Raw genomic sequence first — 15,143 nt, 5'->3', positions numbered from 1 at the left:
TTTATTACTATGACATACTAAAATACCGGTAACCTATTTCTAAAATTACTAATATTTCGTTTTTATCATTACGATCAATTAGCGATTTATTATTTTTAACTTAATGTATTTTTTTATTCGCCCGTCTTTGCTTATGTTAAATTTTTCTTACTGTCTGTTCTCAAGTATATTAGAATCTCTTGCTTTTCTCTATATTCTACTATTTTCGTACTGTTCTTCCTCTTTACCTCTCTCTTACTCCCCTCCAGTATTTCTTCTTTCATTCTCTCTTTCTCACGGCATACATATAGATGTATATGTGCACGACTAGCGGTACTTTACCCGTAAATGTACGAGATACCGTACGATATTTCCCTTTGGAATTTATCGTTCTTTGCGCAATGGTTGATCCCCCGTAATCATAGTACAGAATTAAAGTATTTCTTAATTTATAAAATTAAGCAAAAAGTTAAATGCTTTTATATGAAAATTTATTTTTTATTTAGAATATTTTAAGTGTTGTTAAAAAGGCGTACAAACAAAAACATGCTCTTTTTTAATAATATGTTTAATGACAAATAATGAAACGATTATTTATATTTTATCGAACGTATAAGTCATATTATGTTTGCCAGTCAAATTATTTTACCAGATGTAGTTACAATAATAAAAACATAAATGCATTGCTTTCATAGGAAACGAAATAAAGCATTCGCAAGTTTTTCTATAAACCTAGATGTGATGGATCAATCAATGTAAATGTTTCTATACATTCAATTAACCATATAAGTGGTAATGATTTTATATGAGGCATATTATATTTTAAACGTGGTTCGTCTCTTCCTGGTACATATATAATATAATGAGTACACTTATATAAAGAATGAGAGGGATTATTGGCAGTATGAAAAGGAGTAATTTTTTCTTTGTTTTTTGTATCGTCTGGACGTGGTTCTCTTGACAAAACCGACCCATTACCTTCACAAACAAGCCTTATTAAATCATCTTTTTTTAATAACATTCCACTTACACTATAAGGCTTCTTTTGTTGCAAAGCAAAATAAAAATAACATTGGTCGAAAAGACCTGGGTTCTGAAACCGCGATTGAAATTGTTCAAAATATTATTCAAATTCTTTACATGTAAATTATATAATTAACTTTACCTGACTCTGTGCATTTTCTCTGGCTTTCCTTGGAATACCTATAATCGGTGAACCATTAATTTCAAACGGTTCTAAATCCACTGCTAGTATGTCATCTACATCCATAACTAATTGAATCCCTTATATATTAAAAAATATGTAAAAATTAAAGTTTGTTCATATGTCTATATTAACATTTATAAATTATTTTGTCAACCATCTTACATTCACTATTAAGTAACCAATTTCCACGGACAAGTGCTATCATTACTTCGTATGATAATTTTACAATATTTTTGTTACTTGCTTCCACTATGACATGAGTTATGGATGATCTAAAATATGATTCTATAATATGTTTTTAATCTTTCCCAAATTTTGTTATTGCCGTATCAATTTAAACTTATAGCATATTTTAAATTATATAGATTACATTGTAAACAGGTACTATGTTATAATAGTGTACAGTAACTAATAACATACCGAAATACAGATGTAACTTTAATTTTATGTTTTAATGACACCTGATGTAGACATTTATTATTTTCTTCCCGCAAATTTGGCGCATATACAACAAATTTAGTTGATGATTGCGTATTAAAAAATGATTGATCTAAAGTACTATTTAAAGTACAATTCAAAATTGGATCTGTTTTGTCATTAAATTGGCGTTTTTCCGACAAAAGATTCCACATTTTTGTAGATGGCTCGCAATAATCTCTATGGTACAATGACATTGCATAATAATTAAAAAATATTGTATTACAATGAACAACCTAAATAAGATATTAATGATATATTCAACATATCATTAATAATTTCATTTAACCATTAACTATGTACAGTAGTGCCCATTTAAGTGACCACGCTCGGGACTGGCCATGGTCATTCATGTGAGCATGGTTACTTCTCAGAATTCAACGGAGATAAGAAAGGAGGATAAGTACGAGTGAGATATAATAGCTGGCACCCCTGGGAAAAATTTTAATGGGAGATTCTAGGGGTCAAAATAAGACGAAAATCAAGGATAGCAATTCGTTGATCAAGGCTTCGTTAAAAAGTTATTAACGTTTAAAGTTCCGCCTGTAGAACGGCAATCTGCAAACAGCTGCGTACGCGTGACAGTGGTTCTCATTTACAAAACTGTAAGACTGTCGATACGTCAGTAAGTAGAGTTTCTCATGCTGAATGAGAACCACTATCACACGTACGCAGCTGTTCGCAGATTGCCGTTCTACAGGCGGAACTTTAAACGTTAATAACTTTTTAACGAAGCCTTGATCAACGAATTGCTATCCTTGATTTTCGTCTTATTTTGACCCCTAGAATCTCCCATTAAAATTTTTCCCAGAGGTGGCCGAACACCCTGTATAAAATGTATCGATAACGACCGGCGTCAAGTTACGCTCGACACGCTCGATGTTCGAAGCTTGGCTTCTAAGAATTGGTGGGGACAACCGCAGTCACTTATGTAGGCACTACTGTAATTGTTATTTATGCAACAGTATAAGCTAATGTCAGTTATTTATGTAGTGATTATTTTTTAAGAAAAGTATATTTAAAATGCACATACATAGGTTTTTTCCCATGTTTATCAAACACATCCTTCTTAGCAGAATACTGTAAAAGCAACCTTGCTTCTGCTAATCTATTATTTATGGCAGCATCGTGCAATGGTGTTTTATTTTCTGCACCTGGAATATTAGGAGATCCACCACACTCTAAAAGCAACTGACATATTTTTGTAAAACCATAGTTTACAACTTCTTGCTATAAAGAAAAAATATAACTAGAACAATAAATACTATACATTTGCAAAAATATACATTTAAACTATAAAACTTTTAAAGTAGTTGTACTCTAGAATCAAATAGATAACCTACTAAAGGAGTCCAACCAGCATTGTCTTTTGTATTTGGATTTGCACCACTAGCTAATAAGACTCTTACACGATCTTCATTGTTCTAAAAAATTGTTGGTTTATTCAATTAAATTTATTTAAAGTTTACAGATATCTTATACTTCCAATTACTTATAAAACGTAATGCATGTACAAACATACATAAACACATGTATACATATATAAAAGATATACCTTTAAACACGCAATATGTAACTGAGTTTCTCCTTTTGTATTACATTTATTTATATTTTTCTTTGGTACGGATCGTTGTCTTTTATTAATATTAGATTCTGAATTCAATGTTATCAAAGGTATTTGTGTGGTACTTTGAAAATTTGTAGTTTTATTCCATAAATCTCTGACAAAATTTATATTAATTTTGCATCAAATATAGAAGTTTATATTGTATAATTAATTAACATAATACATAACTAAAAGTGCTATTTTATAATAAATAAGCTATTAATAAAATTGTCGTATTTTATGTATTTATTTACATATTTAAAAAAATATTCAAGTTTTAAGAAGAATTTTTAATAGACAGAATTTCTTTGAATATTGAAAGAAATGAAGTGCTTAATGCATTCATTTAAATTTACATACTTTTCTTCTACTATTTCTGCAATAATATTGCAGTAAGATGCAAGACTTTTAATCATGTGATCATTATGTATTTCAATCGGTTGAACTGGTGTATCACATGTCATACATGTTGAATCATTTCTAACGCATTGCATGCAAAAGAAATGACCACAATTAGTATATCTCATTGGATTTATTGGTTCGTTTCCACTAAAATAAATAAAAGGATAATATACTTACATATTTTGTGGAAAAATATGCACAAAATATACAAAGTTTAAAAAATACATATGTAATTCAAATTAATGGTATACTACTTAGGGAACATTCCTAGCAAACAGCCCGTTCAACAATTGGGGTGAGTTATACGTCATTCGATTCGTCTAATTCAGTACATTATTGATATGCATTTCATTATCTGCGGAAATTTGTTATTTTTTTATAAACTGCTTGTAAAGTTACAGTTAAAAAGTAAGGTTAAGTACATTTTTTGACAGGTGCACAGGTAGAAATAAGTGACTATCGTTGCTATGTTCATGTTACAAATTATAAATGATTGATCTAATTTGATAATGCTACATTGTCAAATGGGAATTTGTAAAACGTGTATGCATAAAAATCATTTTTTTACGCATAGACTTTGCATGAGTTGATCAGGTAAACAGTATGTGTCGCAACATATAACCCAGACCTACTCGGACAGTACTTATAGGTAGACAGTACATGCAGCAACAGTAAAAAAATGTTGCCACCCTCCTCTAACAATGTTTACGGTTAGACAATATAATAAATTACTATTGTATGCAGCGCGCGTTGGTTTAACTTTTTTGTTTTATTGTTAAATTTCATTATCATCTAAGTCTGGTATATTTTGATTTTCTACAGAATCAATTTGAATTTCTGAAATTTCTTTTAATAACTGATTAAATAAATTATCCTTTCCTTGCTTGGAAGATTTATAAAATACATAATGGCTTAAGTACCCAATGAAATTATCTTTTTTGCTGAAAATAGAAAATATTTATGGTATTATATGTTACAAAAAATATTAAAAAACGTGTGAAATTGCAAATACTAACCGACAATATTCAGGCAAAAAGTGTTTACTATGCCTCCACATAGTTTCTATTGTATTCGTATGAGCGCCTGTTTCTGGGTCTTTAAAATGTAAACTATGGTGTATGGTGAGATGTTTATACCCTTCTTTTTCCAAAATGTTGTAGGCTTTCCAACAATCTGAGATAATCGTAGTTCCAAGCAACACCCACTGTTTAATTATTGAAAGAAGGGACTCTGTATCCCTACTTTCAAAAGGGACCAGGAATATTTTCCCACTTTCCCTTTCTATTCCTCTGAAAACTCACTGTCCTTCCACACAATGACCACTATGATATTTTCTTCGGCCGAATTTAGACTCATCTATTTCTATCACTTTGCCTGGTCCACCAAGTATTTCACATGAGTTTTGTAGCCAATCAGCCATCACTTGCTTCACAAAATAATTCCATTGAGAAACAGTGTTTTTATTTAATTGTAATTCTCGTATATGATATTGTTCAAAATTCTGGACTAACATGTAAATTAATTTTAGTACTATTTCGTAAGAAAGTTTTGTTTTTGAAAACAATGTTCCACGCTTTATAGATATTTTTATATCACAAATTCGCTTTCTTTTGCAAGCATTGGCAGATGCTGCAATTCCTACAATTCTTCTACAGTGCCAATTTTCATTTACCAATTTCATTGTATTTCCACACTGTGAACAATTAAGATTTTTGGTAATTAACTTTTTGTCTTGCAAAAATTTCACTAAGGCTTCTTTATTTTTACAAAATTCGTGCAATTTAAATAAGGTCCATATTTCTGGAACTACTAATTCACTCATTTTTATAGCACAGTTGACCAAAATTCACAAAGTACAAGAAACAGAAGAAAATCAGAAATGACAGTTGAAACAAATGATTACTGAAACAACTTCTGCTTTTCTTCTCTTTCTTGTACTATCTGCAATGTGGAAATGTTATGAAAATGGTATATGAAAATTAGCAATGCAGGATAACTATTCCAGGATCTGTCAATCCAACTAAACGTAAAAGATATTGTAATATAAAGATATTTGCAAAGCAAAGAACGTGGTTTTCTAAAAACAAACTCAGCTACAGATGTTTTAAAATTAACATATATGCTAACATATAATTATGAGCAATGTCATATTATTATATAACTAAAATTAAATAAAAATACTGCACAGCAATTGGAAGGATAGAGTAGATTGTCGAGATTGATGAATCAACATTTTGTCATAGAAAATATCACATCCATTTGAAAATTAATCACAGCATCAATTTTGAAGATCCCATTACTGATGCTTACACGAATTAAATTGAAACCACTTGGAGGCATGCCACACATTTTTTAATCTTTTTTATAACATATAATACTATCAATATTTTATATTTTCAAGAAGAGTAACTTCATTGGATACCTGAACCATTATGTATTTAGTAAATGTACTTAATAGGAAAATAGTGATTTATTCAATGAAATATTAGTAGAAATAGCTGAAATTTCATTCAATAAATGTTTAACAAATCAGCGTTTGACTACTTGGCATTTTGAACACAGTAACGACAGTCACTTGTTTCCACCTGTGAACCTGTCAAAATATACTTAACCTTATTTTTTTACTGTAACTTTACGACAAGTTTATAAAAAAATAACAAATTTCCGCAGATAATGAAATGCATATCAATAATGTACTGAATTAGACGAATCGAATGACGTATAACTCACCCCGATCGTTGAACGGGCCGTTTGCTAGAAATATACCCTACTTAAAAACAAGAAATAAAGGAAACTTATGAATTATATATCAATAAATTGGATTAGTAAATTATAGATATTCAAAATGTACAATATAGATTGTTATATGTTTCTTTAAAATATTACCATTTGTTGCATACGAGCACATTCGCGAAGTTTTTAAGGGATTTACGAGTATTTTTCCATGAAGTATTCATGTCTTTAACACTACTGCATAACAATACACTGTATCTGAAAAATTGTTCGCTTCACTATTCTTTAACTTACAAATATCTATCAAAAAACATTCAAAGTTTGTTTTACATTTTTTCGAAAAATATATTTAAATGGATTTCTCAAGTACTCATAATGTAATAAACATTACGTTTATTATTGTTAATATAATGTAAATGTATTAAAATCAACAAAATGAATTGAAATTCTGTAAATTGATGCTTTTTAACAAACTTTTGAGTCAGGTCAGGGAGTCCAATGAGATCCAAACAGTTTGGATTATGGATTCCATAATTTGGACCAAACTGTGATTGGGCATCTACCAATTGGGCGCGAAATCACGTCATAAACCTCTCACAGCTCATTGCAATGTTGCTAAATGTGCCAAGTTTTTCCGCACATACGCAAAGAAAATGATAAAGGTACGTTTTCACGTGATAGTTAACTGTAATATAGCGGGTCTACGAATCCTTTTATTATATAACATTTAATTACTTTTAAAATAGCATTGAATAAAATGATTTCAATATCTGTACGTGTTATTTACACAACATTGGTTTTGCTGTTGCAACATCAACAGTAATGTCACAACACTAGCGACACCAAATTGCAAGTAGTTTGTTGCAACTTTGTTGCAAGCTAGCGACGATGTATGTAATATGTATACTATGTATATTATACGATATGAATATAGATTGTATAGGCATGAAATAGCGAGATGTCGAGATTTTATAGGCAGCGAAATTTGAAGGATCTTTTATATTGTAACATTTATATTAAATAAGAATACTGAAACAGAAAAGGAGTCAATTATTAAACCCTGAAATTAATCACATATTTTGGATTTAGTCATGAATCTTTGAAATTCTCTTTGCCCTTATTTGTAGGAATGTCGAAAGTTTCTCAAAGAGCTGGCTATATTAAGAAAAAATGTATCATAAATTTCTATGAAAAGGTATTGTAAAGTATTGTTAAGAGATAGACAAATAAAACACTGAAATTAAGGACATTAGGTTTGCATTCATTGACGAATCTAACATCAAAATCGTAAATACATACAAGGATTAAAGAAAATAAGTTTACTATATATTAACAACAATCATACATGTCTATATACAACTTACTTATGTAATTAAATAAATAAAATTAATTACATTACATATTTTATTTAATTGTTATTACTTCCAAATGAGATGTACTAGCATTATCACATTTTCAGTAGAATACTATAATAAAAGAAACATCGTTCTTTCGTTAAATTATATTCAATTCATATTTGTCATAAGTGAGTTATCTGTATTTACTACAATGTGTACACATGTACACATGAATTATACGGAGAAACTTTCTCCGCAACCGCAAGTTCCTTTGATGTTTGGATTATTAAAAATAAACTCTGAACTCAATTTGGATTCTACAAAGTCCATTTCAGTGCCTAATAGGGATAACTGTGCTTTTTTATCAATCATTATGCGAACACCATCTTGAATAACTTCTTCATCAAGTTTAGACTTCTCTTTGGCATAATCAAGAGTATAACTTAATCCATTGCACCCCCGTTGTTTCACGCCAACTCGTAGACCAATCTGAAAACAATATACAAAACTTTGTCCCTAATGTAATAAATTACTTTAAAATTCAAACAGTTTATTATATTATTTTTACAAGTGAGAGGTAGCATTATTTACTGGTTTCCAAATCATACAATGTGGGATATTTAAAAATTAAAAACTAAGAATGCGCAACAATTATTTTTTACTTCAAAACATATATTACATATGTTTATATATGCACACTACATATATCATATTTACTCACATATTCAGTTTTGCCTTGTAGTAAATCCTTAATCTTATTCACTGCGGTTGGTGTCTGCAATAAACACAATTATAAACTGCAATAAATAAGTAAAGATAAAAGAATGCTATACATTATTAGGCTGGTGCATATGAAATGTCAGATTTTATGTATTTTCTTGTATTAGAAGTAGAACCTCATAAAATTTTTAGAAAACATGCAGACAGACTAATGCAACGATTACCACACTATCCATATATAATAGTGGACGTATACTTATGAACATATGAATAATTACATTTTTATTGTCTCTATCATGTTATATAAACATTTCTTTAATTTAATTCACAATATTTCTTATATAAGGGAAATAGATGGATGAATCAGTTAATGCAGATACAGGCTTTTTGAAAGAAAGAAAAGAGTTCAAGTTTGATTTTTGTTATACTGTTTGCTATTTCAAACTTGGAAACTTATTTTTAAAGGTTATGTCACAATTTTATTGTATATATGTATATATGTACATATCTAAACTTTTAATTTTACTAATGCTGTCATCAATAGGAAAATGTTACGAACTTTCAAGATAATCTAACAATTAATGTATGTGAAACTACTAACCACATTAATGACATTAGAATAATATTTAGTGATATACTTTACAGTTTTTGTAATTAAATCAAACCATATTCATCATAACTACTTATAACAAATATCTGTTGCAACTTTTTATACTAGATGTTGCATAATTATAAACTATTGTAAATAATGATACAAATTCATAGTAATGACAAAATAAAATTAGTTTTTTCTTATTAATAAAAATATTTCAATTAATCATTACAATCTTTCATCTTTTGATCAATTGTTAAAAATCTTTGAGTATAGAATATATTTAATATCTACAAAGAATGTTAATGAATCAATATAATTTGACAAAATAGGAAGTCACTAAAGTATTCCGAAAGAAAACATAAAAATGGAAACAAATATAGTCTAGATTAAATTATTATTTTAATATCCTTAATAGAATATCTATGAAAGTGTAGTTATTTTTAAGACTTATAGTTATCATATTCAAGCCTTGAATTATAGAAGAAATAAACACTAGATTCAAGAAATTTAATTCATTTACAAACAAAAATAGAACTTACGAGATAGTTCCAATGTAAATTGAGTCCTAACCTTAATTTATCAAATGTGCTTCACTTTCATTTTCATAACATCAATAAATACTATAAATATATACAATAATCAACAATTACCAGATGTATACTATGTAGTTAATTAACCACTCACTAAAGTAAGTGCAGCTTTTGTAGAAAATATTTTTCTGCCTTTGACAGCCCGAACTGTCGCTGAAGCCACAGTAGTAGACATTTTGATTTGAATAATACGTAGAGGTGCCAGAAAGCATCGACGGTACCCTACTCACACATGCCAGATCACGCGTACGTGACGTAAGCTCGTGGAGTTTGGAAAATCGACAAAGGCAAACTGACATATACCCTCTTTTTCGATTCTCGGAAGCTGGCCGAAGTAATTTCGGACCGCCTCGTGGGAGTCGAGAGAGAAAGGCTCACATTTGCCTTCTCGCTCTTAACAACTGAAATCCGACCTCCCGTGATCGGGACGCAACATAAGCTTGGCCGATCGCCGTGCCGAATGGCAAAAGCCGACTCACAAGGAACCATCGCGAACGGTCCGGCTTCGATTTTGATAAAACTTTGTACACATATAAAGCAGCCAAAAATAATCGACACGTATTTTTTTTTAGCTGCGGTAACTCGAGTTTAAGGGGTGAAACCACCCCTTCAAGTTTTGGCTCGAAACGGCTATCTCGAAAACGGAAAGACATACAAAAAAATTGTTAATGGGCGAGGTTGATGGTTTCTTATGTACAATAACATGGTGTTAAAAAATTTTAAGAAATACAATTTGTTTATAACAAAAAAAAATTTATTAACTTAATTTTTCATTTTATTGAAATTTTCATAATGACAAAAAATGACGAGCATTTTAATCCAAATCCATTGGTATGCGATTTTTTAAAATTGCCTCCTACAGTTTTGCAGATTTTGATGATTTACATCTTGCGCGCACATCCATTATGGTAGTAGCCGTTCTAACTTTGATTTTAATGAAGCACTGTAGGCTTGCACTACTTCTAGAGGACAAAATCGGGAAAAATACAAGAATACCAATTTGTTGATTGAGCCTTCGTTAAGAAATTATTAACGTTTAAAGTTCCGCCCGTACTGAATTTTTTTCTCCGAAATGCCCAAGATTTCGGGGGAATGTGTAATGACCAAAAATGATTGTAATCGATCCCTGCAACCGAAAATAATTTTTTCAGAATGGTTTGAAATTTTTTAATTTTGTTGAAAAATTTCACACATTCTCGAATTTTTTTCTCAAAAGTACGTAGGATTTCGGGGGTATATATATTGACCAAAAATGATTGAAATTGACTCCCGCAACTGAAAATAATTTTTTTAGAACGATTTGAAATTTTTTTTTTCGCTGAAAAATTTAGGCACCTACCTGTCGATTTTTCTTAAAAATTCGTTTTTCATTTTTAATAATTTTGTTTGACGCCCTACAAAAAAGTTGGCCAATACTTTTTTGTAGGTACCTATGAGCTCTACGTCAGAAAAAAGTTTCATTGAAATATATTCACTATTGTAGGAATTATGGCTGTTTGAAGATTGGACCATTTTTATGGGGTTTTTCTCATTTTGCGGGGTCAAGGATCAACTTCTTGCATATTTTTGCGATTTCTACGTATTCTTGATTAAAATACGCGTCGTTTGCATTTTTGAAAATTAAAATCCTTCAATCCGTTCAGAAGTTATGACATTTTAAAGATCCGCATGAAATTTTCGGACAACATTTCTGGCCATAAATTACATTTTCGATTAGGAATTTTTTTCTCGAAAGTGCGTAGGATTTCGTGGGTATATGTATTGACCAAAAATGATTGTAATTGGCCCCCGCAACTGAAAATAATTTTTTCCTGGAGGATTTGAAATTTTTTGATTTAATTTTTTAATAACTTTTTAACGAAGGCTCAATCAACAAATTGATATTCTTGATTTTCGTCTTATTTTGGCCTCTAGAATCTCCCATTAAAATTTTTCCCAAGGGTGGCCGAACTTTTCCAAATCCATTGGTATGTAATATTTTAAAATTGCCTCTTACAGTTTTGCAGATTTTGATGATTTACATCTTGCGCGCACATCCATTATGGTAGTAGCCGTTCTAACTTTGATTTAGTGCAAGCCTACAGTGCTTCATTAAAATCAAAGTTAGAACGGCTACTACCATAATGGATGTGCGTGCAAGATGTAAATCATCAAAATCTGCAAAACTTTAGGAGGCAATTTTAAAAAATCGCATACCAATGAATTTGGAATAAAATGCTCGTCATTTTTTGTCATTATGAAAATTTCAATAAAATGAAAAATTAAGTTAATAAATTTTTTTTTGTTATAAACAAATTGTATTTTTTTAAATTTTTTAACACCATGTTATTGTACATAAGAAACCATCAACCTCGCCCATTAACAATTTTTTTGTATGTCTTTCCGTTTTCGAGATAGCCGTTTCGAGCCAAAACTTCAAGGGGTGGTTTCACCCCTTAAACTCGAGTTACCGCAGCTAAAAAAAAATACGTGTCGATTATTTTTGGCTGCTTTATAAGTGTACAAAGTTTCATCAAAATCGAAGCCGGACCGTTCGCGATGGTTCCGTGTCAGTGGGGACGCGGCTTAAGAAAGTAAAGGAAATTATTTCACACTAGATGTTTTGAGCTCGACTAGTCGGTAGAAGAATAAAGTCGAAAAGACAATATGGTGTTTTTAAACCATAAAACATTTATTTTTATTTTAGAGTGTTTAATTGTTAATTAAAGCAGTTAACTGCACTAAAGAATTATTATTAAGCGAGAGCAATAGTCAATCAATGTTATATTAATTCGTTAAAAGTTTTGGTTTATTTATATTCATTTTAAATGTATTTAAAAAATATATAATTGTAAATCACTCTTGCGGTTTTATTGTTCCTCGTCAGAGATGCCAGAAAAGCACCGCCGGGTGCACACGCACACATGCCAGATACGCGTACGTGAGCTCGTGGAGTTTCGGAAAGTCGACAAAGGCAAACTGACGCATGCCCTCTTTCTCGATTCTCCGAAGCCGCCCGAAGTAATTTCGGATCGCCTCGTGGGAGTCGAGAGAGAAAGGCTCACATTTGCCTTCTCGCTCTAAACAACTGAAATCCGACCTCCCGTCAACGGCATACGATTTGGATTCTCGAGCCGAGATTCTCGACTGCCCAGGCATTTTTACTTTCCGACCTATGTAGGCGCACATAAGCAAAGTACCCATAATGAAAAAAAAATTTTGTAAAATTTATTTTACGGAAATACACGTTTTAAGACCTCCTGATCATATTTTAATTATTGAAAAAAAAAGAAATTTTTTTTTATTCCCATGTATGAGCACACATATGTATATTATTAATACGATTGAATATAAATAGCTGAATGAATTTAAATGAAACTTTACATTTAAGTTTTATGTTCTCATTTCAAAGGCGTGTGGACGGATTCAGATACGTGAACACTAAACGTAACTATGTAATTATATTATTTAATATTTACTAACTATTTAACATAAAGAACATAAAAGAAAGACATAAAACGTAAACGTAAAAAATCATAAACGTAAAACTGTGATTGCTCTTGACTAACGTTCGATACAGAGTGACGTTCCTGCAGTCAAAGTCGACCCTTCCTTATTCCTATCTTATAATAATGATCTAAACAAAACGCACGTTCGAGACGCAGTCTCTAAAACGTATTTCAGCTTAAACCTAAACACCTCACTCGATACCTACTCTAGCTTAGACTAAACACTCCTATCGACGCAAACGATAACGGTTCTCCTAGCCACACACATTCACTCCTTACAGATTATACCTCTTGTTTCATAGTTGTTCCGATATATAGGCATAATGTATAAAAAATCTTTTAAATGTTTCATATAAATCTTAGGACGAATTAAATTTTATAAACTTTTTCTCTATCTTCTCTAGAAAAGAAAACATTAAATGAAATCTTATACATTACATGCTTACTTAAATCGCATTGAAAACGAATACCACAAATGTTTTAGAATAATGTGCAAAATGTGATTGCGATTTTCGCTAAGACAAATTGAAAACTCGTTTCTAACAAGGAAAAGTTGGAATGGTACCTGGTTTTGGGTTAGGTTTTACTTTGAGATATTATTAAAGTTATTACAGGTACTTATTTTCAGAAATAGAACTATGTTTACCACTAATCAGTGTGGCGTGAGTGATGAGGTCTTTGCCTGCAAGTTCCGAACTTCTTCTGCTCTGCTGGTTCGAACCGTGCTTGAACTTTTTTTTTTTATTTTTTCAATCATACTTTAATCGTACACTAAATATGACATTATATTTTTGTCTGACCTTCGAATATTTTTTTTTAAAGTTAAATTTAACCGATTACATTTAACATATGTTATTTTCAATGTACGAAGTACATGAATCTGGATGGTACTTTTCACAAAAACAGTCAAAACATAAAAATTTCAAGCACCACGTACATTTACTGAAAGTTTTGTTTTCACAGAAATTACAAAATTTTGTATTTAACTCTGATGGAAAGGCCGCTTCATTTACATTGATAAAATGTGAACGATTTTCGGATAGTCGTACCTTGTAGCTCGTACTTTTTACCTTATATTTCAGGTAAAAAGGGATATAGCTGGGAAAAACAGTTTTATGACATTACCTGCTAACTTATGTTACTGTTCTACAATGAAACGCTATGTTTTGTACCTTTAAAAATATTCGACTATGTGCTTTTAAAATTTAAGATACAACCCATACTTTGTATTAAACTGGCAAACGGGATCACTTTTCCTTTGTTTCTAGTTAGTTCTATTTAGTTCGTCATAACCAATTGATCCGGTTATTTCAAAACAATCGAGGAAAATCATTATTAATTAATTTCTGCAATTATTAATTCTACTGTTTTGTTTATGTTATAAAAGTAAGAACTCTTCTTATTGAAAAATACCACAGCGTGCACAATACTGGTAAAGAGGGGAATCTCATTTTAATTTATTAATTTTCAATCTTAAAGTATTTTGATTTTCAAAAATCGTATTAATAATATACATATGTGTGCTCATACATGGGAATAAAAAAAAATTTCTTTTTTTTCAATAATTAAAATATGATCAGGAGGTCTTAAAACGTGTATTTCCGTAAAATAAATTTTACAAAATTTTTTTTTCATTATGGGTACTTTGCTTATGTGCGCTTAGATAGGTCGGAAAGTAAAAATGCCTGGGCAGTCGAGAATCTCGGCTCGAGAATCCAAATCGTATGCCGTTGACGGGAGGTCGGATTTCAGTTGTTTAGAGCGAGAAGGCAAATGTGAGCCTTTCTCTCTCGACTCCCACGAGGCGATCCGAAATTACTTCGGGCGGCTTCGGAGAATCGAGAAAGAGGGCATGCGTCAGTTTGCCTTTGTCGACTTTCCGAAACTCCACGAGCTCACGTACGCGTATCTGGCATGTGTGCGTGTGCACCCGGCGGTGCTTTTCTGGCATCTCTGTTCCTCGTTCAACATGACTAGTACTACTGAAGTCGAATGTGAGTGAACGGTAT

The 15,143-nt window shown here is 30.9% G+C and overlaps 2 protein-coding genes across 3 annotated transcripts; both read right to left on the bottom strand.

The window, feature by feature from the left end:
* Positions 1-699: 699 nt before the first annotated feature.
* LOC122400421 (BRCA1-associated RING domain protein 1-like) lies at positions 700-7,346 on the bottom strand. 2 transcript variants are annotated; one of them, XM_043401879.1, is made up of 10 exons: positions 7,045-7,346; positions 6,558-6,651; positions 3,630-3,818; positions 3,219-3,384; positions 3,007-3,087; positions 2,697-2,893; positions 1,607-1,843; positions 1,349-1,458; positions 1,145-1,263; positions 700-1,072 (listed from the first exon to the last, which is right to left on the bottom strand). In XM_043401879.1, exons 2-10 carry the CDS (start codon positions 6,626-6,628, stop codon positions 704-706), a joined length of 1,539 nt encoding a protein of 512 aa, XP_043257814.1. In that variant the 5' UTR covers positions 6,629-6,651; positions 7,045-7,346; the 3' UTR covers positions 700-703. The 2 variants fall into 2 exon arrangements, with proteins under 2 accessions (XP_043257814.1, XP_043257815.1); XM_043401880.1 differs by lacking the exons at positions 6,558-6,651; positions 7,045-7,346 and adding an exon at positions 3,849-4,394 and having other exon boundaries at positions 3,630-3,749.
* Positions 7,347-7,804: 458 nt separating this feature from the next.
* LOC122400432 (iron-sulfur cluster assembly 1 homolog, mitochondrial) lies at positions 7,805-9,889 on the bottom strand. The gene is made up of 3 exons (XM_043401901.1): positions 9,741-9,889; positions 8,463-8,516; positions 7,805-8,230 (listed from the first exon to the last, which is right to left on the bottom strand). Exons 1-3 carry the CDS (start codon positions 9,819-9,821, stop codon positions 7,976-7,978), a joined length of 390 nt encoding a protein of 129 aa, XP_043257836.1. The 5' UTR covers positions 9,822-9,889; the 3' UTR covers positions 7,805-7,975.
* Positions 9,890-15,143: the final 5,254 nt, after the last annotated feature.

The sequence above is a fragment of the Colletes gigas genome, unplaced genomic scaffold (assembly GCF_013123115.1).
Source record: "Colletes gigas isolate AHSC1104 unplaced genomic scaffold, ASM1312311v1 Colletes_gigas_Sc00018, whole genome shotgun sequence".
NCBI lineage: Eukaryota > Metazoa > Arthropoda > Insecta > Hymenoptera > Colletidae > Colletes > Colletes gigas.
This window is presented reverse-complemented; position numbering and strand designations above follow the sequence as displayed.

Excerpts from the sequence above, each read along its gene's own strand:
- LOC122400421 (XM_043401879.1), bottom strand. The coding sequence starts at position 6,628 with ATGAATACTTCATGGAAAAATACTCGTAAATCCCTTAAAAACTTCGCG. Across the intron at positions 3,819-6,557 it reads GTGCTCGTATGCAACAAATG|TGGAAACGAACCAATAAATC; the intron begins GTAATATTTTAA and ends TATTTATTTTAG. Across the intron at positions 3,088-3,218 it reads TACATATTGCGTGTTTAAAG|AACAATGAAGATCGTGTAAG; the intron begins GTATATCTTTTA and ends ACAATTTTTTAG.
- LOC122400432 (XM_043401901.1), bottom strand. The coding sequence starts at position 9,821 with ATGTCTACTACTGTGGCTTCAGCGACAGTTCGGGCTGTCAAAGGCAGA. Across the intron at positions 8,517-9,740 it reads CAAAAGCTGCACTTACTTTA|ACACCAACCGCAGTGAATAA; the intron begins GTGAGTGGTTAA and ends TGTTTATTGCAG. Across the intron at positions 8,231-8,462 it reads TACAAGGCAAAACTGAATAT|ATTGGTCTACGAGTTGGCGT; the intron begins GTGAGTAAATAT and ends TATTGTTTTCAG.